Consider the following 22,055-nt stretch of genomic DNA (forward strand, 5'->3'; position numbering starts at 1 on the left):
CCCTTTCCTAGGTTTGAAGTTGGGACACCCGTGGGGATCTCCAAGGGACCCATACTTGGGCTCAGAGCAGGAAGAGTGCTAAGGTCACTGACTTGGGTGGGCGGACAGGGCTTTAGGTTGTTGAACTGGGTGTAACATAGAGGCTTAGAAAGTTGTGAGGAAGGTGGTTTCAGCACAACATGGGATGGATTTTAGAAGGGCCTCCGGTTCCCAGCACCCTTGGCATCGTTTCTCTTTGAGAACAGTGACTGAGCAGAGTATGGTGTCCAAAGCCGTACCAAGGTGATAACTTTTGCCCTGGGCATCCCAGCAACAGTGAACTGCTATCTTCCCTCAGCTGGTGGGAAGGGAAGGCAGCAATGGATGAACATGACCATGTTCTTTCTGTTTGGTGTTTCGGCTCTCTTTGGGATGAGTTCAGGATACAGGGTTACTGAGAAATTGGGGGTGGGTGGGTTGAGGAGCCTCAAGAAGGGATTACTGAACTCTCTGCTAACAGGGCCTAAGAAAGTTCAGGTAATTAATTTGAAAAATAAAACAAATGTGATCATATTTGTGCCATAAGTTGATTAGGCAGGTTGTACCATTTCTTCACATAGGTAGCAATAAATATATAGTTTTTGTTTGAATATTCTTTGTTCCCCCAAATTTCTTCTTTAAGTGTGTGTGTGTGTGTGTGTGTGTGTGTGTGTGTGTGTGTATTTTAAATCAAATATATCATTGTTTCCTTTTCTAAACCATTATGGAGTTTAACATAGAATTTTACAGTTTCTTTTAGCGAGAAAGAAATACCACTTATTTTCGAGTTTGCCTCAACTGTCACTATGTTCCCAACCTTCATTTATACATTTGAGCTTTATACACACACACACACACACACACACACACACACACACACACACACGGTGTGTTCAGCCATCACCAGGGCAGTGTATATTTCTTTTTTTTTTTTTTTTAAGATTTTATTTATTTTTTTGAGAGAGAGAGAATGAGAGAGAGCACATGAGAGGGGGGAGGGTCAGAGGGAGAAGCAGACTCCCTGCCGAGCAGGGAGCCCGATGCGGGACTCGATCCAGGGACTCCAGGATCATGACCTGAGCCGAAGGCAGTCGCTTAACCAACTGAGCCACCCAGGTGCCCGGCAGTGTTTATTTCTTAAAATAAATTAATTAGGAAAAAGTGCCAATTGCCCTTTCACACAGGATATACTTCAGATTATGCTTTTTACTGGAGAAGATGTAGGAATCCCGTTTCCGAAATGTGCCTGTAAGGCTGCTTCCCACAGAACTGTGCATGTCCTGCTTGGCTCACTTGGTGGGGGGGGGGGGGGTCCTACTTATAAATATATATGTTTCAAAATGTACCGCCCCTCACCCCAGGAGAGGCATGGTAGATAAAATTTCTTCCCCCTAGTGGAAACCACTATTTACCATTCTTTGAGTATCTGGGTCTCCTTCTTGCTTTTCCTCTTTTGAATGGTGAGAGAGAGAGAGAGAGAGAGAAAGAGAGAACAAATATGAATTTTTGACTCCTAGCCCTCTTAAAACTGCTGACCCCTCAAAAGGGTCCCATCTCTTGTGGCAAATAGCCATGATAGCTCTGAATAAAAGGTCCAATAGAAAGAACAGCTGTTAGCCCGATGACACCAAGCACTTGCCAGCCAGGTGTTTACTTCCAGCAGAAAAGCAGGGTGAGGAGGAGGCGGGAGAGGCAGGGGGGGGGGGCCGGGGTGGGTGCTCTGGCCGGCCAGGGCTGGAGAGCTGTGCTCCCCAGTTCCTTCCCACCTGCAGAGTGTTCAGAATCCACGTGCACGCCAAGATCTCCATCCCAACTACACTTCCCATTGTCACCCAGATAGGTCTGACCATTAAAAAACGTGACTCGAGGGAGAGAAGGCGATATCCCAGAAGCCTTAACTACCTTTGGGAGCTCAAACTCTTCACGTTATCTTGTTTAAGTAGAATCCTAGGTGGCAAGTGTTGAACTAAGGGGAAATCATTTAGCAAAGGCAAAGCAGAAACTGGCCAAAGGGTGCTCTAGAGAGGAGTAGTGGTGGGGAGGGGATAAAGGGCAAGGTTTGCCCTCTTCTTTTCTAGAATGTTCTCCCCTCCCCCGTTTCACAGCACTAAGTTGGCCTTAGCCCACCAGTTGTCCTAGTGGGCAGGACTCTTGCATCTGCCCTCTGTACGTCCCAGAGCTGCTTATTCTGAGGCCTCCCCAAGGCTTTAAAAAAAACAAAACAAAACAAAAACCAGCCGCTGCATCTTTAATGACCAAATTAAAGAGAAAAGATACTTTGTTGTTGTTGAATACATACTGTATTTAACTTTTTTTAATCCCAGAGAAGTGAAATGCAACATCTGTTTGAGTTTATGTAACATCCAAAGACTGACGACTCAGAATTTCCTAATTGAAGTCATTTTTAAGGCACTCTGCAGAGCCAGCTTTCGTCTCTTCCTTGGGTGGCTTTTTTTCCAAACTGCAGCAGAATACCCGGTTTCTCTTTCTTCCAAGCGATACACACATGCTCATGCTTTTCACCTGCTCTTTGTCCAGACAACACCGAAAAACAGCACAATTCCAAACGGGAAACAGTGAAGGAAGGAAATACATCTGTTGGAGGGCACGGGGGGAGGGGGGCACAGAGAGGACACTTTTGAGTAAATTAACTGATGGGGTGGTAGCAGAAAAGAGAAGGAGCAGCAGGGAAATGGAACAGGGTGGGGTGGGCCAGGTGGCTGGCGGCCAGTGAAATATAGGCTACATTTCCCAGTGAGGTTTAAATTAATTTAGCTGTTCCTTCTTCTTCTTCTTCTTCTTCTTCTTTTTTTTTTCATTTGTAAAATTCAGGCCAATATAAGGGAGGAGTGTCAACATTCTGGAAAGTGTACATAGGTAAGTGTGCTTGCTTGTGCTCATGTACTTATGAAGGGTTGATCTTAGAGATAAGTGTGGTTGGCGGGGCCTAAAAAGCTCCCCTGATAAAAAGTAATCTCCCTTACTGGCCCACTGCTGTGCCTGAGATACCCACTGTTAGAGCCACTCCTTCGGATTAAGGCATTATCTGTAGCCCCAATTAAAACATGAATGTCACCTGGGAGGGGTAACCCTCAACTCTTTAGCACCCACTGACTGAACTGTCTGTCACCTATCAGAGAGTAGGACCCTGAGAGATGGGACATAGGGCAGGGACATTCTGACTAATGGGGAAAGAAGGCTTGGTGGTATGGAATGCAGGAGGGGACAGGCTGGGCAACAGAGGGTGTGTGTGAACTAGTACTCGCCCCAGGAAATTACTCAGATGGGGGAGATCAAGTACGAAAAAAACCTCTTCCCACATCCCAGGTTTCCCTGGACTGTGTGTGTGTGTGTGTAACAGTTTGTATATATTACAACATTCTTGTGTATATATCTAATATGGAATTCACCTGGGCCCATTTATGAACATGGTACATCTCTGTGGATCTTGATGGTTTGTATGCAGCTGATGCACATCACACACATACACACATACACATCACACACATACACACGCATTTACTCACACTCAGTGGAGATCTTGTAAAGTGTGAAGGGGGAGATGTCTCTTCTCAGCCATTTGGGATTTGGATGCTGCACAACTGTTGGGGAAAGAACTGGCTTGGGGTAATGAGACTCCTTCCTCTGTTACCAGTTGACCCTCATTCAATTCAGGTGGCTCTGCAGAAATAGCCAAGCCTTGGGTTATCAAGACTCAGCACGGGCCTTCCCATCAGGATTGGGATTGGGAGACATAAATGTCACCCAAGTGCCCTTTAAACCTTTGGAGCTGGGGAGTCTGGGGCAGATAAAAAGAGAATCTGGTGGGGAGTGGGTTTCTATTCCTAGAAAAGCTGGACACTGTTTGAGAGCCCCCGGGCTGGGTGTAGGCACCAGCCTTGGGGTGCAAAATGGTGGGACCTGCCAACTCTCCAGGGATCCACTCAGGTTGGTTGACCTGATGGGTAAGGTTGAGTGAGGAGGAGGGGCTGGAGAAATGGGAAGAGAGTTCTCATTCCCCAGTGGCCACTCCCATTCTTGGCAAGGCAGAAAGCTCCGGAAATAGAGGATGAAGGCTGTGGATGGGTGGGAGGGACGAAGGGAAAAAACACTAGAAGTGCTTCTCAACCCTAGCCTCACATTAGGATCATCTGGGGGTACTTTTAAAAACACCCATGCCCAGGCTCTATCCCCAGATTCTGCTGTAATGAGTTTAAGCTCCTCAGGCATCTCTAATGTGCATGTGGACTTCAGAAGGCGGCACCAGAGCAGAAGGAAAAATCTAGATCTGAGGTGGCCAGGCTGCAGCTGACTGCCCCCCCCCCCCGCCCCACGTGCACACAGAGCAGGGGAGGGGTTATGCTGTGAGGGGGAGGGGAGGGCGGGATGCTGGGAGCTTCTACTTGGACAGTTGACCCTCTTTCTGCTGATTTGTATGGCTTTATTGCCTCACTAGAGCTGGTGGTTTCTAACCCCACTTCTGGCTGAAAATCTGGTTGGGGTAGAAGTGTTTGGGCACAGAGAGAGAAATCCCCCCTCTGTTTTTTCTGTGGCTTCAGAGAGGAGTCACTCACTGTGCTCTCCAGGGCCAAGAAGACAGATTCCGGGGCTGGACGCCTCAAAGATGGGAGTGGGTTTTCTGCTGTATAATAAATACATATTTTATAAATGAATCAACCAGTAAGCAAGCCAACCAATAAACCAATAAATAAAACAATGCACACCATTTTTGCCCTCTTAGGGTGGCTCTCCCCTCCCCCCATCAATCCTGCTGACATACACTTGCCCTTGGTCACCTGAAGACACCAGCCTGGTCATGCCAGGGAAGCAGGACTGCTTTGGCCCTAGCTCCAAGGATCAGAGAAATCTCAAGAGAGTATCCACACTGGCCCCCCATGTGGAGAAGGGAGGAAAAGGGGAGATATGCATTCCCGCTGTTTCAGACCCAAAAGTGTAGGGAGGGAAGGCAAGAGTTTGGGAACCAAGGCTGGGCCATGTTAGGTGTCTGAAGTCCAGGCTGACCAGCTCTTCCTCCCTGGGCAGCTTCACTTTAGAGGGTCGGGGATGGACTTGAGATCTGGATGGACCCAATCTTTCCACACAAAAAGATACAGCAGACACAGCTCCCACTTCAGCACAGCCCGCCAAGAGCCGAGCCCAGCCCAGCCAGTCCATGGGGAGTGCTGCATGACCCGTGCTTTGGTAGGAGGGGGTACAGCTCACGGGATGGGAGGATGGCGAGGAGACAGGGAGAATGGCACTCGTTTTAAGGGGAAATCAGCTGTCCAGGTCTTCAGCTTCTAGAACCACCAGCCATGGCTCATTTCCTCCTCTTTAGTCTCTGCCATGTGGTTCTGCTTGCTGGACGTGCCTTGTCCTACTAGGTGACCTGTATGTGGACATGGAAACATGTAAATAAGACGGGCATGAAGACAGTGACCAAAGAATCTCATTCCTTAAAAGCAGATGGTTATAATCTGGCTTTATAGATTTCAAGGGGACAACGACCCTGCAATTTTATGCGAAGTTATTGGGACTTATTTACATATGCATTTCTCTGTAAAGATGGTCTATAGTATTTATGTGGGTCTTAAAAAATGATTAAAAACTAAAATAATATTAAGGGATTCCAGATCATCCATAGGTGTTACCCACCAGCAAGGCACAAAGGGATCTAAAGAAATGGGTGGGAATTCCAGACCCCCCACCCCCCTGCCTTGTTTTTTAGCACCTGAAGGCACAAGGAGATTTGCAAGACTCGCTGATTCACCAGAACCCTGTGGCTTACCCCATACTCCTGTGCCTGGGCGCACACTCCAACTGCACTAAAATTTCTCGAGTGTAGGTCTATACTACTCAACTTGAAGTTGTCAGTCAGTTTGTCTTTTTAAGACAAACTTGCTGCCACTATTTTTGTGTGTGGGTGGGTATTTGTATATATCACTTTAATAGTTATGGTCCTAAAGAAGGGGGCGAACTGAATCTTTCAAATAAAAACGGTACTTTTGAATGCATGGAAGGAAGAGTTGCTCCGAGGTAAATCCAAGCACCAGGCATCCTCCTCTTTCTTCCCTGATCATTTTTTCTGCTTTGTGTCTTTGGATTTTTGATATACTGGCTTTGCTTACAGAGATGCACAGCAGAACGAGTTTTTCCAACAACAAATGAACACCGTTGCGTTTTCAGAATGTCTGCATGGTTTCAATTTCAAGAAGAAAACAAATCCCCGGTTCTTACAGAGGTTGTCAAATAAACTCGTTCCAGTTGTTTGAAGTTTGCAGACAACCACATTATATGTACAAATGGGGACTTAATAGCCTATAAGCCATTCTAGAAACGGTTCCCCCATACACCCTGTACTCTAGCTGCTGTGCCCTAGTGTACCCAGTGCCTGTCCCCCGCCCCCTGCAGTGAGTGAGTGGTCAGAGGCACTGAGAGTGCTAGGCTCTGCCAGCCCTTGATATCTTGCATGGCACAGAGTGACAGACGTGGGGGATGATGGCGGAAGTCGGGATATGACGTGGGCACTTCTGTGCAGAAGCCTTGAGACAACCTCGGAGGCTGTGTGCTGCTCATGGACCATACTGGAGAGAAGCCTGTGTGCAAACGTCACATCATTGTGACAACTGCTTTATATGACCATTATATTCATTATTATAATGTTCATATCTGTTAACTGTATTCAACTTACTATACAGTAAGGGTGCCTTTGGGTTAGCATAATTTTGGTACAGGAAATATTTTAACTGCATGGTTGAGTTTTATCTCAGTTTCCCCCAGGAAACTCTGCCAATGTGTTCTCACGAGCTTAAAAATTTCGGGGGGGTGACTGTGGCACTGAGAACAGGACTTCTTCCCATTTCACAGATGGAAACGTGAAGATGCCTTGCATGAGACCTTCATATTAAGGTCCATTCAAAAGGACGGGTCTCCTGGTCCCTGACACCATCCTGAGCATTTGAAGGAGGGAGCTGGCTTGGGAAGTGCCTCCTTCTTTCCTGAAGAGGAAAGGACAAGATCGTTTTGAATCCAACTGAGTTTAGAGCTGCTTATTCTCTCACAACAAAGGCCCCTATTTCCTTTCTGATGAATGTGCCCAAAAAAGGCATTTTCCTTTGTTTGATTTTGTGAGTGACTCTTGGGAGCAGATTCTTTTTTTTGCTGTTTTCAGAAGACCCATGACATTCTTCAGGTGAGACAGCAGATGAGTCTTCAACCCTAAGGCATGTGTGTGTGTACGTGCATGTGTGTGTGTACATGCATGTGCATATGTGCGTGTGTGCACATGTATGTGCGTGTGCACACGCATGTGCGTGTGTGCACACGTGGGGGTGTGTGTGCATGCATGTGTGTATGTGTGCGTGTGTACATGCATGTGTGTGTGTGTGTGCGCGTGTGTAGAGCTAGGTGGTGTAGAGCCTAAGGCCCCGTTCATCTGATATGCATATGCAGGGCCCTTCTTTCTTTCCTAATTAATTAGAAGTAATAGCTTTCTATAGTTTCTGGTACGTGAGGGAGTGAAGTGGGAAATAATTTAATTGGCTGTCTTGCTTTCAAAGACCAGTTTAATGAAATAGTTCTCAGCCTGAAGTGCATGTATTATCTTTCCTGTTATTTTTCCAATTAACATTTCATTGGATCATGTCTGTGTGGAATATTCTAATTGGTTTGGAGGGTGGGGGTGAGGGGACAAGAGCAGATGGAGAGATAACCAGCTGTTTCTCCCATCACCAGAGCCTGTGTATGTGTGGATGAGGCTGTAGGCTCTCCCTAGTGCCTTTCCTTGGAAGAGATCAAACAACACGACAGAATGCTGCTTGTCACCTCACCCGTCCTCACCAAGTCCTCGGGCCGGAAAGGCGTCTTCCCCTCACAGGCAGACTAAGGGAGCGCTTGTTAAACTTCTGGGGTTACTTGTGATGTATGGCACCAAAGGAGAGGATGAATGGTGCCCAGAGCTTCCTGTGAGCATCGTCTCCCTCTGGGCAGGGGCTCTGTTTAGTCTGGCACATAGTAGATGCTCCGTATAAACACTTGCTGGGAGAATGAGTATCCCGAGGGATCTCACGGGAGCCACCCCCACCCTCCCTTCCTGTGAAGAAAGCAGCATGTAGATGGTGGCACAGAGCAGGGCTGGGAGCAGGGTGAGGGAAGCCAGGCATCCAGGGCAGACACCGTGGGGCGTTCGTGCTCAGCAAGTGCAGAGTCGGTCTTTGCACAAACCTGCGTCAAGGGCCTTCTGAAATTTTTGCACCCTGGGCGCCTTGGTTGGTTCACCCTCATCCTGAGCCTGGCCTGAGGCAAAGTATTCTGCCGTCCTTCCTGTCTCCTCCCTGTTCCCAGAGACATGGGGCATCAGCCAGCCTGAGACCAGCCCCCCATGTAGCCATCTTGCTGTTTGAATGCTTCACATGCCCTGTCAGAGCCCCCCATGGTCCCCAGGGGTGTCCGAGGGCAGCTGGGCTGCTGCTCTGGGTCTCGGCCTTCTCCCCTCAGCGCTGTAATGCCATAGCGTCTATTTTCCCTTCTCTCGGCATTTCTGACCCACACTCAGCGGCTTTAAGGACTGAGCCACATGTTCTGGGTTAGCTAAGGACCCCTGGGAGCCCGGAGGCAGAGGAGAGGCTCCTGCGTGTGGCCATGTGGCCTGCTGCCCAGAGGCCTGGCTTCATATTTATCCCGGTGAGAAGAGCGGGTGGTTTCTCTTCTGGACCACTCCCCAGCTGGGCCAGATTACCTCTCTCCTCAGAGGGCCCATGGTGCTGGGTCTGGCTGGGGAGGGGTGCAGCGGGGTATGTGGGGCCAGGGGGCCTTGGAAAGCAGTCCTGAGGCAAGCTGCGTGGCTGGTCCAGGTGGGGCCATGTGGAATGGGGCCACAGCAGGCAGGGTGGGCAGAGAGAGGGACCATAACCACGTATGCCTGCCATGTGGTGGGACAGCCTGGGGGGTGGAACATTTGAAGAAACGTATCCTTTTATTTGCATACTCAGAGCCAGATCTGTAATGCGACCTCCAAACTGTGGTGTCCTAGCCAAGATCTGGGGCATCAGAAACTTTGTAGAGATAGGACAGTGGGAGATCCCCACCCCCAACACTATATATATATTTCCCCCCTCTGTATCAGTGGAAACCCACAAAAAGGTGTATGTGTGTATGTGTGTGTAAAATTATTATTATCACCATTTTCTGCCTCTGTATCTCTTGCCTGAGCTCACAACAGGAAAAGGGCCCCTGCCCCTGGCTGGCTTCTCTAGGTGGCTTAAACCAGGCAAAGTGTGCTGGGATTTCAAGTTTGGCCCAGATCTGATGTTCAGCCTCCTTTCCTTTCCAAAGGCTTCTTGGAGTTGCAGCTACAAATTCTGCCCAGAGCTGCTTCCTACAGGGCTACGTAGTGGTCTCCTTTCTTTTCCTGACTGCCAGGGTCCAGGCCTCTCCAGCAAGGTGTTTGGGGGCAAGCGGGGGTTGGGGAGCTCAAAGCCCACCACCCTCCACTGAGGCCAGGCTTATTCGGCGGGCAGAGTGGGTTTCCCTGAAATGGTTTTGGGCTTCCTAGTAGATGGAACTTGAAATCGTGCAATTAGCTCTGGGCCCTGTGATTCTACCAATGTGACAATACCTTACAACAGGCAGCACGTTAGACATTTTGGGAGTGTTTCCAGACATCATCCCCCTGTGTCTTCCTGACTGTGATGTTGGCTGGGTTGTATTAGTGGCTCAGTTAACAAAAGAGTAAATGGAAGCCCAGGTGAATTAAATGATTTGCTCAAGGTCTAGTTCACCAGCTGGATCGCAAGTCACGCTGAAGTCCTGGGCTCTGGCCTCCAACTTCAGAGCACCCAAAAGGGCCTCCCTTCCAATGAGGAATAGGAGAGAAATCACCTGAAGGCACAGAGCCTGGGATAGCTGAACCCAGACTCTTCCAGAGAGCTGATTCTGTCTTAAACTGCATCCAGGGATCAATCAAAAAGGATCAATTTCTGCATTCCTGCGAAGACACCCTCTCCTAGTTAGTCAGCCTTGCCCAAGGAACAGCAGTGGCTGGACAAACAGAGAAAAAATGCTTGCACTGAACGAAGGAGAAAATGTTCCATGAGAATGGAGTGCAGGTATGCAGCCAGAAGACTGAAGCTCAACTCCTCCGTGCACTACTAACATTAGGGTGACCTTGGACAGGTCACTTGACCTTTCTCCTCAAATCCTTCATCTGTAAAATAGGGACATAGGGCAGCTCTTACTGGATCGTTGAGACAAAATGACAGAATCTCTGTGTCTGTGCTATGTAAAGTGTAACATACTAATCAAAGGGGAGTTGTTGTTGTTAATAATAAGAAGGATAGAAAGATTAGGCCAATACTAAGATTTCCTCTCTTCAACAGAACTCTTTTTTACTCTACGTAAAGGACAGGAAAAACCCTTTGTGAACTGTAAAGCATGGTATGCCTGGAAGGAATCGTTAGCAGGACTGAGGTTAGCAGTAGGATGCATCGTGGCAGGGAGCACGGCCCTGGCCCTTAGCTCCCCAGACACATTCCTGTAAAAGTGTTTGAGGATGGCCAAATAACCTTGGCTGTCCTCTGGCCACTGAGCTGGCAAGTCTCCTGTAGGCCTTCTAGAGGCAGATGTCCTACCGGGGAAACTGGAACCAGATGTACTCAAGATCTCAAAAGAAATTAATGGCAGTAAGACTCTGGGGTAAAAATATCTGTGTGCACTGAGCTTGCTCACTCAGCTCCCTTTCTATCTGAGGATCATTTAGGCTTAATTATAGAGTTCAGGCGTTCATTGGGTTTTTGATTAATTTTCTTTTCAGCTTGAGGAGTGTGTGAGTGTAGTGGGTCTGTGTGTGTGTGTGTGTGTTTACATCTTTCTTTGCAACGCAGTTGGGAGCTGGCTCTGGCCATGTCTAATTGTGCCCTCAGTTCTAACAAGAACGTTCGATGTGCCAACCAGAACTCCGAAAGCCGTTGTTTGCACTGCCTCTGCCCCAGGGGCCGCTCCTGCCACATGGAGGGATGGTGGCTGGCAGGGTCTCGCTCAGCTGGGACCTCAGCTGCGGAATGCATGCTTTCCTCCTCCTTTTGTGCTTATGGGTTGTTGAAGGGGCTCTGAGACCAGGAGAGCCGACTTCCTCCTCTACTAATGACCAGGGCTGTGCTGAGAGCTGCCAGATGACCGCAGCTCCCCCACTCTGTAGCCCCTGACAGGCATTCTTGGGGGGCCAGTCTCCCTGAGGATTACAAGGTTCTCTGCCTAAGAAAACACTGTTTGTCCTCTTATTTTTAATATGTCCACTCAGTAGTTGGTAGGGACTACGTGGCCGTGGAGGGGAAAGTGGCATGCTTTCTCCCTTGCTTCCTTCTCTTTGGGTGCCCTCCAGGCAGGGAACGCGTGGGGAGGCCGCACAGTGCAGTGTCCTAGCATGGGATTTGGAGCCAAATGGCCCAGTTCGAATCCTAGCTCCTGACATTTCCTGTTTGTGTGCCCATGGATAAGTCACTTAACCCCTCTGGATCTCAATTTATGGTCTGTAAAATGGAGACAATAATATCAACAACAAAAGTACACTCCCTGCAAGACTGTCTGGGGATGAGAAGAGGCATGTAGAAGCCTTTGGTAAAATACTCTATAAATCACAGTTGTCTTATTTTATTGCTCAGAATTGCTGCTCAGAATGCGATTTTGCCCTATGCCCTTATTCCTAGCACGAGGAGACGGGGTTGTAAAAAAGCCCAGGGAACGGGAGGTGGAGAGAGGACTAGCCTCCAACCTTCCCATGGGCTGTGAACCAAAGCACTGACCTGGGAATATAAAGTCCATGCTGCCAAGGGCCCAGATTAAGAGTTCAATCTCAAACAACTGTCATGGGTAAGAGGGAGTCTGGAATATTCATTTTTTTGACATAACAGTAACAAAGATTTCACCCTATTTTTAAAAGGGGGAATTCAATTGCCTCTAGTGCTGGAAGGGTGAATGGTTCAGGGCTAGACGCAGGAGAGGACAGTGGGTCTCAGGTAAGTGTGCCCATGCTGTGCTATGAGATTTGGGAGATCCAGGCTCTTCTCTTGGCTCTGTTGCTAATTAGGTCTGTGACCCTGAACAGATGAACTAATTTAACTGGACCTCAATTTCCTTGAGATTGCGGAAGAAAAGATCTCAAAGATGACTACATTTAAGATCTATTACCTGACAAAATGCTCTTTCCCACACGGAATTAAAAGGTCTTGTGCCACCAGAAACCATTGCATTATGTGTGTGTTCAGAATTAAGTATAGTCTCTTAAGTATATAAGACCACCCAACTAAAACCTGATCAAGGCACTGAATGAGCCTCTCTAAACTGATGGCCTCTGGCATCAGACCCCAGGGGCTCTCGGAGGAAGAAAAGCCTGGTGGGAGGATGGGGCGACCCCAATAGAGATTTCAAGGTGAATTCTCTCTTGCTGGAGAGCCTTTCATTTGGCAATATCCTGACTAAGCTGAAAGGTAACGATCTAAGGATCACAGAAAGAAAAAGGATTGTTTCCTTGCAAAACCACTTTAACTTCAAAATAATCAGCTGTGGGGCAATGGAGCATTCTGCCCGGCTCATTCCAGAACCGAGAGACCCAACTGCACAGCTCACAATAGTATCACCAACAATAATCATAATGTATATTTTGCCCAAGGGATTTTAACTTTTATAAGCACTTTCCTCTCTATTTTTCTCATTATTACATAATTTTCCAGAAAACTGGCCAGGTCATTTCTTTTCAAACTCTGAAAAGTGCGACTTTTCAGCAGGAACAAATCTAACTGTATGCTGCCCCTTGCTTTCTACAGATATGCCCTTGAAGAAGTTATGCTATACGTAAATGTGATTGTGGAAGTCATATCTTGTTTTAATGGATGGGCAAGGGGAATTTAAAAACAGAAATCTTGTACAGGATTTTGTAATTCAATGATCATTTCTCATTAATCAGTGGTTTGTTGCAATTTTGGAATTTTAAATATCAGGTTTTCTTAGGATAGGGCCACATGGGTTAGATTCCAGGATTGGTGTCCTGGCATCCCATCTAATTCAATCAGAGGGAGAGTTTGTTGTTTCAGATGTCAGAGTGGAAAATAGGCAGGTTTATTTCAGCCCTGGAGCTCTTTGGAGCTCCCATAAAAAACAAGGAAGCATGGGAAGGACAGTGGAATCCAAATGTAACCGCTGAATTATTTTTAAATGGAATGTCTCTAGGTCTTCTGTGAGTCACTGATGTATCATTAATGTGCTGTTATAAATAGCTCAGTTTGCCATCAATAACTAATCTATAAGAGAATAGCTGGTGGTTGTGTGTGAGGTTAACACTACATGATTTCAAGTGGATCTCTTAACCCTCTCTTGTAAATAAGCACCATCCCCTGGGACTAGAACCTGAAAGAAATTAGACTTAATTGCATTTTAAATAAAAGTAATAAGAAAGTCCTCCTGCTTTTTCTCCTCCACTCTCAGACTGTGGTAGAAGACATCATTGAAGCCAACCATAGGACTGTAATAATTACTCTGAACTTCAACTCTTTCACCTCTGAGATTAAGCTGCCAGTATCCATCCACAAAATCTACAATGACATTGTGACAGTTTTAAAATTATTTTGCTTGGGGGATTTTGAATGAAGAAACCGTGTGTGTGTGTGTGTGTGTGTGTGTGTGTGTGTGTGTGTGTATCACAGTTTGCATGATTGAGAATTAAAGGAAAGGCTCTTTTCTGGGTGATGTAAGCTAGAAGAGCTGGGAAAGTCCTTATTGTAAAGACTGGAAACTCTCTAAAACATTTGATATTGGCCTGACTAAAGGAAATATGGTCTCTCATCCTTGATGGTTGGACCTCAGCCATATAGTCTTGCACAATGTGAGCAGCTCAGATTTTCTTTAAAGAGCTCTGAAGTTAAACATTATGAGGCACTTCCTCACAAGTGCTCATGCAGTTAAAGTTGAGCTTCTGTGAAATCAAGCTAAAGTAAACATATATAAAGTATACGTACTGGGCTACAAGGACATATGTAGGGACTGCTGGCACATGTGTTGGTCATGCTATCAGCATCCTGGTATGTATGCTTGCATGTGTGCATGTATATACATGTGTGCATTCTGTATGTTCACATCGTTCAGAAGCTAAAAAGACCCCAAAAGAATGAAAATAGTATTCTTATTTGTTAAAATGTTCTCAAAATCCTACATGGATTCCATGGTTTATAAACAATTATGCTTTTGTAAATTTAGGGCTGGTAACAGGAACAGGGTAAGCAGCTGTAAACAAAATCACAATTAATGTTTCACCAAAAAACATGGTGAAGTCCCCAAATATCATAGCTTCTGCAGAATACAAGAACTGTCTATCCAAATACTGTGATTAAGGATACTCAGAACAATCAGATTTTGGAAAGAGGTGGGTACATGGAAGCATCGAGGCACCATCTGTCCACATCAGAACCCTGGACAGTTCCCAGGAGGCTCCTCTTCAGAATGGAGTGAATATCAATATATCTCTAGTTCTCTAAGTGTACCTTTCATTCCACTGAGTATGTTGAAGATCTGATTGTCTACTAATAAATTCATAGGTATTAATTTGTAGTAACAACTTATTTCTCCTTCTCCCCATTCTCTTCACCGCCCGACTTTCATTCCACCCCCTTCCCCGAGCACCCTCCAGTCAGACAGTGGGACTCTCTGTCTTACAAACACCTGGTGTGGATGTTTTCACTCCCACTTCTAATTGGTTGGGAAGCAGCATTTGCCACAGGCACTGTTTAATTTTGTTTCCATCCCCTGCATCTCACAGGAAAGAAATGGTCAGTAGTTCAGATAAAAGAATCATCCTGGTCAGCTCCAAAATATGGCTACTTGCATGGTAATCACAGCAAGTCTGTCAAATCAGTGATTTCTTTATTCCTAAAAGGAAGGGACTTTTCCTAAGGATTATGGTTCTACCACCCAAGAAGCAGCCCTACTCTTCATAAGTGGCTGCAAATGCTGGCAAACCAAGTGGTCTGCTTTGGCTCAGAAACTCAGTTTGGCTCCTGCCACCCCTGGCAGCCTCACTGCGTGTCATAGCGTCATGTGCTCCACACACAGTCAGGCCAGTCTGCTTCTACTTAGGAGGGATCACAACCAGAGGTGGTCCTCGCTTGGGCCTCCACATGAGGACCTGGGCATCGTTGGCATTGGGTTTCACTAGTGCATTGGGGGGGATGGGTTCCATCCGGCTCAGGATCCGGGGCTGCTCCTGCTGAGTCCTGCCCACCAGCCGGGCTCGTTGCCCCAAGAGCTGAAGAGGGTCCACCTCAATGTCCACCCTCATCCTCCACTTGATGGTCTGTAGAATGATCTTCTCCTTCGTGGTGGTATTCATGGCCACCAGCCAGGTAGTGAAACTTTGGTCCCTCTTGATCCTTGTGAGCAGTGGCACATTGCTGTCACTCACTGGCACTGCCCACGTCACACTTGGGTAGAAGTTGTCATTCATGCTGACGGAGAACCTGGAGATCTTGTTGGTGGGACCAACCAGGGTCACAGTTTCTGTGGTGTTCCCGTACCAAGGGTAGCTCACCCCATCTGAGTCACTGATGGCTTTTACTCTCCCTTCCCTCAAGTCAGGTAGTTCCCAGCTTGACCTGGCAAAGCAGAAGAGATGCACAAGAAAAGAAGAGGCTGAATGAATTTTTCAAAAGCTGGAGAGGTGCCCACCACTTACTAACACTGTCAACTTGGGCAAAATGAGAAGTTCAGAGGGGAATTCAGGTCAAAGATCTATGCTGTGCTGCTTCGGGATTAAGTAGGGACAAATCAAAACAACACAAAGATTAAAAAGCAATACCAAAACTAGTTAAATAAAATCATAGCTGGTCCAACTGGAAACAGGAAGCTCAGAGAGGCATTTGTGAGCCCCACAGAGGCATCAACTAGTTGGGATGGTGGAATTGTAATCAGCTGGTTAGAGGCATTCCATTGCAAGAACCACTTTCTTGGGAAGTATGAGTGTGTGTAACGTTTGTTTGTTAGGAAGAGGTGGTGACAATTTGATGTACTTAGAGGGAAGTATCAGGTGGAAAGGAGGGCAAAAGGAGGCAAACTTTCCCAGGAAATCACAGTAGTAGAATTTCTACTCAACAAAGAAGGTTGCTTAAATTCCAGTCATTGGCCAATCTAGCACTTGGCAAACAGACGTAGAAACTGATAACACAAGGAGATCATGGTCACCTTGGAAACCACCTCAATGTAAATGTTGTGCCGTAGGCTGGCATACATAGTCTCTAATGTGCTGTTCTCCCACTGACTTCAGGTCCAGCCTGGAAGTCCAATTGCTTAGTTTAGCAAACCTGCCATTCTGGACACTTTGCTACTCCTCCGGGCTGCACCTGATTTTAGCCCATGTCTTAGCCCATGTCTCTCCCCTCTGCTCACCACTAACACCACCACCACCACCACCACCACCATCATCATCATAGTGATACTTATTGAGCACTTGCTCTATTCCAACAACTGTGCTAAGTACTTTAACTATGTTATCTCAGTTAACGTTCAAAATATTCCACAAGATAAATGAATTTCTATTTCCATTTTACACAGGAGAGGGTGGAGGTTTAAAGATGTTAAACACCAAGGGTTCTACAGTTTGTAAGAGGTGGAATTAGGAATCATCTGCCTCCAGAGTCTATGCTTTTGACCACTATACTTTATCACCTCCTGGTTCTGGAGAAAGCCAGAGTGGAGGAGACTCAGGCTGTCCAGTGTGATTGCAGCTCTCAGAACAGCCACAGGGAGCTGGACTGAACCCAAATAGAAGTCGAAGTTTAGTCAGCAGAGCCTGGCTACACATTCTGCATATATCCACTGCTGGGACTGGGAATGAGTCTCAGTGACAGTGCAGAAGAATTTAATAATTAAAAAAAAAATGAGATGCTCCACTCATCAGCTGAGACGTGGTAGCCTTGTTTGATATAAAGTTCTTCCTCTTATGAAGTGACAGAAGATCCTACAGGGCTTTATACGAATGGCTTAAGAGAGAGTTGCATTGTCAAGTTGATGCTAAAATGTCTCAGCATCCTTTACCATCACACGGGGACATGGAGACACTAATTGCTGCCCCTGGCTGGCCCCCACAGCTCCCCCTGTGCTAGTCAGCCCCAGTCTGAAGAGAAGGGAAGGCAGGGCTGCCTGGGGAGGAGGTGGGCCCACAGCTGCAAGAACCTTTTCTCTTGTCTCCATGCCCCTGGTAACTGCCGGGCATAACTGAAATGTATCCTGATTGGCAGAGATGAAGAAGAGGAAATGCCCTCACGTAGAAAGTCAGAGAGAGCCCATTTTGCTGCACATGCTCATTGTAGCTGTGCTGACGAGTAGCTCTCCGCAATAATGCTACAGCTCCCCAATAATGCTACAGCCATTCCTTACTGTACAGAGGGGCATAAGTGTTGTTTGAGTGGGATATAATCATATACGCATCAGAGGTCAGGTGAGACCCAATCTGCTTGTTGGGTTTATGAAATAGACACACTGGAGTGAGCTTCTTGCCCCCAGCCAAAGTGTGGAGACAATTATTAAGTCATCAGGCATTTACTTTCTGTGTTGCCTCAGCTCTGTTCTCCATTTAGGTTACAGTGACCAGGCCTGCTTTGGGTTCTTTTGGTTCCTTTGTGGGACGGGAGGACAAGCATTCTCAGCAGCATAAAATTGTACTTGTTCTCCTGTCTAGGACACTGTGCCAACTGAGGCACATTGGTTGGGGAGTTTTTCATTCTGGTTGATTCTTGATTTTTGGTTCTGTTGTAACACTGTCCTTTTCAGGACTTGCTATCTTGCTGGTCGATTAAGATATGTTGTCTATAGAGTCTTCACAGTTCATATTTTTGCCCTCACCTTCCTGCCTAGAGTTATGTGAGCAGACTTAAGCCCAGGGTTCTAGAGGTCAGTCATGTGAGAAATTTACAAAGCTTAGTTTGGTCCCAGATTTTCTGCAAACAGAGATAATACAATAAAGTTGCACTCTTGTGCCTGTCTTGGGAGAGAAGGAAGATACCCTTTTCTTGTAGGATTCTGTGGAATAGAGAAAAAGAACAAGCTTCTTAATCATCACATCAAAACAAAGGCACCTGGCTGAGTGTAGCCAATGGGCGTGGTGACCTTGGGAGGCTGTGTACTCAGTCCATCCACATTGCTGTGACTTCTGACACTGCTCTATTGGAAATCCTTTGGGTCTGAGGCATGTTCTCTCCCACAGCCTCAGGGACTGAAGGACTCCATCATTAAGGGAAGGTTTGATTTTGGGTAGCCCAAAATTCATTATGACGAAGTCTAGTGGATAGGTTTCTTTTTCAAAAATATCATACTTTTATTTCTTTTTCTTTCTTTCTTTCTTTCTTTTTTTTTTTTCCTAAGGTAGTGGCCCTTTTTCTTTTCCCCCAGGAAGAGTCATGCCTATACAACGCATGACTTGTTTATGTAGCTGATAAACTGGCTTTGGTAATGGTTTTCTTTTTTTTTTTTAAGAGTATTTATTTATTTACTTATTTGACACAGAGAGAGAGACAGACAGAGCACAAGCAGTGGGAGCAGCAGAGGGAGAGGGAGAAGCAGGCTCTCTGCTGTGCAGGGAGCCCAACACAGGGCTCGATCCCAGGACCCTGGGATCATGACCTGAGCCGAAGGCAGACGCTTAACCACTGAGCCATCCAGGTGCCCTGGTAATGGTTTTCAAAGAAGTCCCTGACAAATTCCAAGCGTGATAGTACCCTGGAGTCACTCTCTGACCATTTAAGAGGACTACTTTGAATGGGATGCTGGAGGCACTTCAAATTCCATATGTCCCAAAGTGAACGCACCACCTCCAGCGTACACTTGGCCCTTTCCCCCTTCTCTGCCAGGGGTGACCCACTGCTCACCCAGTCTTCTCGGCCAGAAGTAAGGGTTATCTTTGGCTCTTCCTAATGCCCTCCCCTAGACTGTTTGAGCTATTGCATCACTGAGTCCTATGAATTTTGCTCCATAAGTGATGCTTGAATTTATCTCCTTTTCTCCATCCAGCTGTCACTGCCCTCATTTAAATCCAAGCCCTTAGCATCTCCCACCTGGTCTACAGGGAATGGCATAACTGCCCTCTCTGCATCCAATCCTGATCCCTTTCAAATTGATCTTTTAGCCGCACTGTTGTTCAAACACACAGACATGATTCTGTCCTTTTTACACCTAACACCCTTCAAAAGCATCATTGGCATCACCCACATGATAGGATTCAAGTTCCTTAATATATGGCCCTCCGTGGTCTGGCCTCCCTACCTCCACACACCATGCTGTTTTAACCTCTTCCTTTTTGCTCGTGCCATGTCCGCTGCCTGAAGCACTCTTTCCCCTGTTACAGTCTCACTGGATCTAATCACTCATCCTTTGAGAATCATTACATGCATCACCTCCTTCAGGAAGCCTTCTTTTCCATGCTCCCATGGATATATCCAGCTCTTTACAGCTCTCAGGTTATATTATAATTATTTGTTTATATGTCTGTTTTCCCCATTAGATTATGATTTCCTTGAGGCTTGGGATTGTGACTTATTTTTGAATCATTAGTATCTCACACATTGTTGGCATGTAGTAGATCTTAATACATTTTTGTTGAAGGAATAAATATTTTATTTGAATCACTTTCATGCCTATCTACCTGGAGCTTGGTAGAGCACAACAAAGTGCTTTATCACAGTTTTACCTTTTATATATTCCCTCACCTTTAAAAAAAGACTAACATCTACTATTCATGTATTCTATTATTAGAATAGCACCATGCTTAACACTGAAAGTTATTTATCCTTGAGGGGGATGCAGACAAGCCACACACAAAAATGAATGAACTGGTGAATATAAATGTATTTAGTGACTGTTCATGCCATTATATAGCTACATACAAAAGTGAAGGACACAGACTCCAAGTGATACAGGACGTTGGAGACATGGACATCCATGCTGGCTATAGGGAGAGAGCTTTGTGGAGGAAATGGGATATGAGCTGTGGAGAACAAAGAAAGGCACACCCTGGTGGGAGGTTCCACCATGGGCAAACATGTGGCCTTAAGCATGAACATGGAGTGTCCAGGAAAGAGAGGGCACCTGGGAAGTAGAGACAAGACTGGGTGGGCAGGGCAGAGTCAGTCTGTGAAGTAGCCTTTAATAATGGGCTTAGGCACTGGGCTTCATTCCAGGGGTGGTGGGACTTTTGAGCAGGAGATGATGTGCCAGGAAGAAGGATGATGGAAGAAGGAGAATTAGAGGGCCAATGGGAGGGAACCTGGATGTTTAGGAGCTTTTGCAACACTGTAGGTGATCTTTAATGAGGCTTCCAGCTAGGCTGGAAGGAACGGAGGGGAGGGGCTACGTATGGGAGATGCTGCAAAAGTAGGTACTCTCTGGCTTGGTAACTGATTGCCTATCAGAGACAAAAAGAAGGGGTAAAGTAAAATAACCAGAAGAGCCACATACAGTTGACTGGTGTGTGTGTGTGTGTGTGTGTGTGTGTGTGTGTGTGTGTAAAATCATTCTCAGAAGTAACAAGGTGTGGTCTCACTGCCTCTGACATTCCACAGCCATCCCTGGACCCACCCACAGTGGTATTTCAGGGTGCGAAGCCCTGACTCCTCCATGAGGGAGTGAAGATGGAGTCATGTTTGTCTTTGCATCTTTCCCCAGAACATGGTGGCTGGCACAGGGAGCACACACGTGACTCCTGTTGCCCCTTGTGTCTCATGAGCTCTTCCTCACCATCCTTGGCTGATTCTGCTTCATTTCTCAACCCTTTACCTTTGGAAGGTGCCAGGTCTCAGTCTTTGGTCCTCTTCTCCTTTCTATCTACTCACATTCCCTTGGTGAATCCAGTCTCATGGCTATTAAGTACCATCTAATCCTGACAACTTCCAAATTTCTATCTCCAATCTGAATTGCTTCCCTGAGCTCCAGATCCATAGACCCAACTGCCCATCTGCCAACAACTTTGGAGTCACTCTTGACCACACTCTCACATTCCATGCACTATCGGCAAATCCTGTTGATGCCATCAAAATCTATCCAGAATTCATCTCCTGTCCATCCATCACCTCCATTGCCACTACCCTGATCCACGCTAGAGATGTGTCTCCTGGATTGTTGACCTAGCCTCCTAGCCAGTCTCCTCCTTGCTAAAACCTCTGTTCTGCTGCCCTGGTCTATTTTCAACATGGCAGTCACAGTGATCTTGTGAAACAAATGTGAAATTATGTCAGTCCTCAACTCAAAATGATTCCACAGCTCCTAAGCCACTCAGGAAAAGCCCAAGTTCTTAAAAGGACCTATGTGGCCCTACATGATCTGGCTCTCCATTTCCTCTCGGCCACCATCAACTTTTCTCTCCTTCTTGCCCATTCTGGCCTCTGTGCTGCTCACTGAGCATGCCAGGCAAACTCCCACCTCATGGCCTTTGCATGTACTCTTTATTTTATCTGAAGCATTCTTCCCTCAGGATCTTCAAGGCTTGCTGTCTTGCCTCCATTATTCCTGGCTCAAGTATGATGTTCTCAGTGCAACCTTTCTTGTCAACCATATTTAAAATCACAACTTCCTGCTCCAGCACTCCCCATGCCCTGACTCTGCTTTATTTTTCTCCACTGTCTAATACACTATATTACTTACTTTGCTTATGGTCTCTCTCCCCTCACCCTGCAACTCAAAGGTAACCCCAAAGAAGGCACTGACTTCCTGGTTTATTCACTGCCATATCTCCAGTACCTAGAACAGTGCCTGGCACATAGAAGGAGTTCAGAATCATTTGTTGAATAGGTAAGTATTGAAATGATCTTAAGTGAAAGATAGGAAGAGATTGAGTTTCAACTGGGAGGTGCTGCTTTTGTGGAATTGCAGAGTTGGATCGAGAGCTTGGGAGAAAGTCAGGGCTAGAGGTGTAAATTTGGCAACTGTCTGCATGGAGAGGATTGGCTGATGGTGATGGTGAGACCACGGGGGATGAAAGAGACACCTTAGGAGGCTTGTTCAGATGGCCA

At 46.5% G+C, this 22,055-nt stretch overlaps 1 protein-coding gene across 2 annotated transcripts in view; it reads right to left on the bottom strand.

Annotated features, from left to right (window-relative positions):
- Positions 1 to 1,832: 1,832 nt before the first annotated feature.
- Positions 1,833 to 22,055, bottom strand: part of FAM78B (family with sequence similarity 78 member B) — an 89,149-nt gene continuing 68,926 nt past the window's right edge. Inside the window, exons 2-3 of one of the 2 annotated variants that reach the window (XM_032422082.1) lie at positions 14,723 to 15,653; positions 1,833 to 5,407 (exon numbers count right to left, since the gene is read on the bottom strand). In XM_032422082.1, coding sequence (XP_032277973.1) covers positions 15,131 to 15,653 — 523 coding nt within the window. In that variant the 3' untranslated portion in view covers positions 1,833 to 5,407; positions 14,723 to 15,130. Of the gene's footprint in view, positions 5,408 to 14,718; positions 15,654 to 22,055 lie in introns of both variants that reach the window. The other variant, XM_032422083.1, reaches the window with a different exon arrangement.

Source organism: Phoca vitulina, unplaced genomic scaffold (genome assembly GCF_004348235.1).
Source record: "Phoca vitulina isolate PV1807 unplaced genomic scaffold, GSC_HSeal_1.0 scaffold26, whole genome shotgun sequence".
Taxonomy (NCBI): Eukaryota; Metazoa; Chordata; class Mammalia; order Carnivora; family Phocidae; genus Phoca; species Phoca vitulina.